This window comes from Sphaeroforma arctica, assembly GCF_001186125.1.
Source record: "Sphaeroforma arctica JP610 unplaced genomic scaffold supercont1.2771, whole genome shotgun sequence".
NCBI lineage: Eukaryota > Ichthyosporea > Ichthyophonida > Sphaeroforma > Sphaeroforma arctica.
Genome location: NW_014037787.1, coordinates 4,125 through 4,973, shown reverse-complemented (window position 1 = coordinate 4,973; position 849 = coordinate 4,125). Strand labels below are relative to the sequence as shown.

The window sequence follows — 849 nt, the reverse complement described above, 5'->3', positions numbered from 1 at the left end:
CACACACACAACACACACACTACGCGACACACACACACACACACACACACACACACNCATATATATATATATATATATATATATATATATATACATATACATATACATATACATATACATATATATATAATAAGTATACATAGTCTTCCAGCTATTGATCGTTCCTTGACGCCGGCTGTGAAATGTATTGCTGCGGAGCTACTTAGTTCTCCGCCAGCCTCATCTGCCGTATCCAATGGCTATTCACACTCTATGTATTGTGCGTAAGCTATATCCATAGTTTCCGTTACATAGTGTGAACGTCTAAAACTAAAATCAACACTTTAATACACTGGGCTGTATTCTTAAAAACGTTGAACAATTCCTTCATTAGGGCGGAGTGTTTCAATCTAACTGTTTCGCCAATATAACGCACTGGGTTCTATACACATAAACGTTATATACAATCCATGCAGTAGGGGAGTGTGTGTGTGCGGGGGGAAGGAGTGTGCTGTGCATATCCAATGCCATCTTTCCGGTCTTCTATGTACATCCACAGACAAAGCAGAAGCCCAACCCAACCCAATGCGCTCAGTACATACAAGTGCTACAGTTGGTTATCGCTGTCGAGACCTCGTACGTAACCATGGCATTCCTCGCACGCCGAACGTGGTCAAAGAACTCGGTGAGTGATGGGGGGTGTTGTTTTGTTGGATTGTGCGGCTTGTAGGGAGAGTTGATGTGTTTTTTGATTTGTTTATTTAGCAGAGAGGCTATATATATATATATATATACATACATACATACATACATACATACATACATATATATATATATATANACACCACACACACACACACACACACACAC

At 39.9% G+C, this 849-nt stretch overlaps 1 protein-coding gene across 1 annotated transcript in view; it reads left to right on the top strand.

Annotated features, from left to right (window-relative positions):
• The first annotated feature begins 536 nt into the window (after positions 1-536).
• Positions 537-849, top strand: part of SARC_12973 (hypothetical protein) — a 4,151-nt gene continuing 3,838 nt past the window's right edge. Inside the window, exon 1 of the mRNA XM_014292909.1 lies at positions 537-664. Within this exon, the coding sequence (XP_014148384.1) occupies positions 626-664 (39 nt within the window). The 5' untranslated portion in view covers positions 537-625. The remainder of the gene's footprint in view (positions 665-849) is intronic.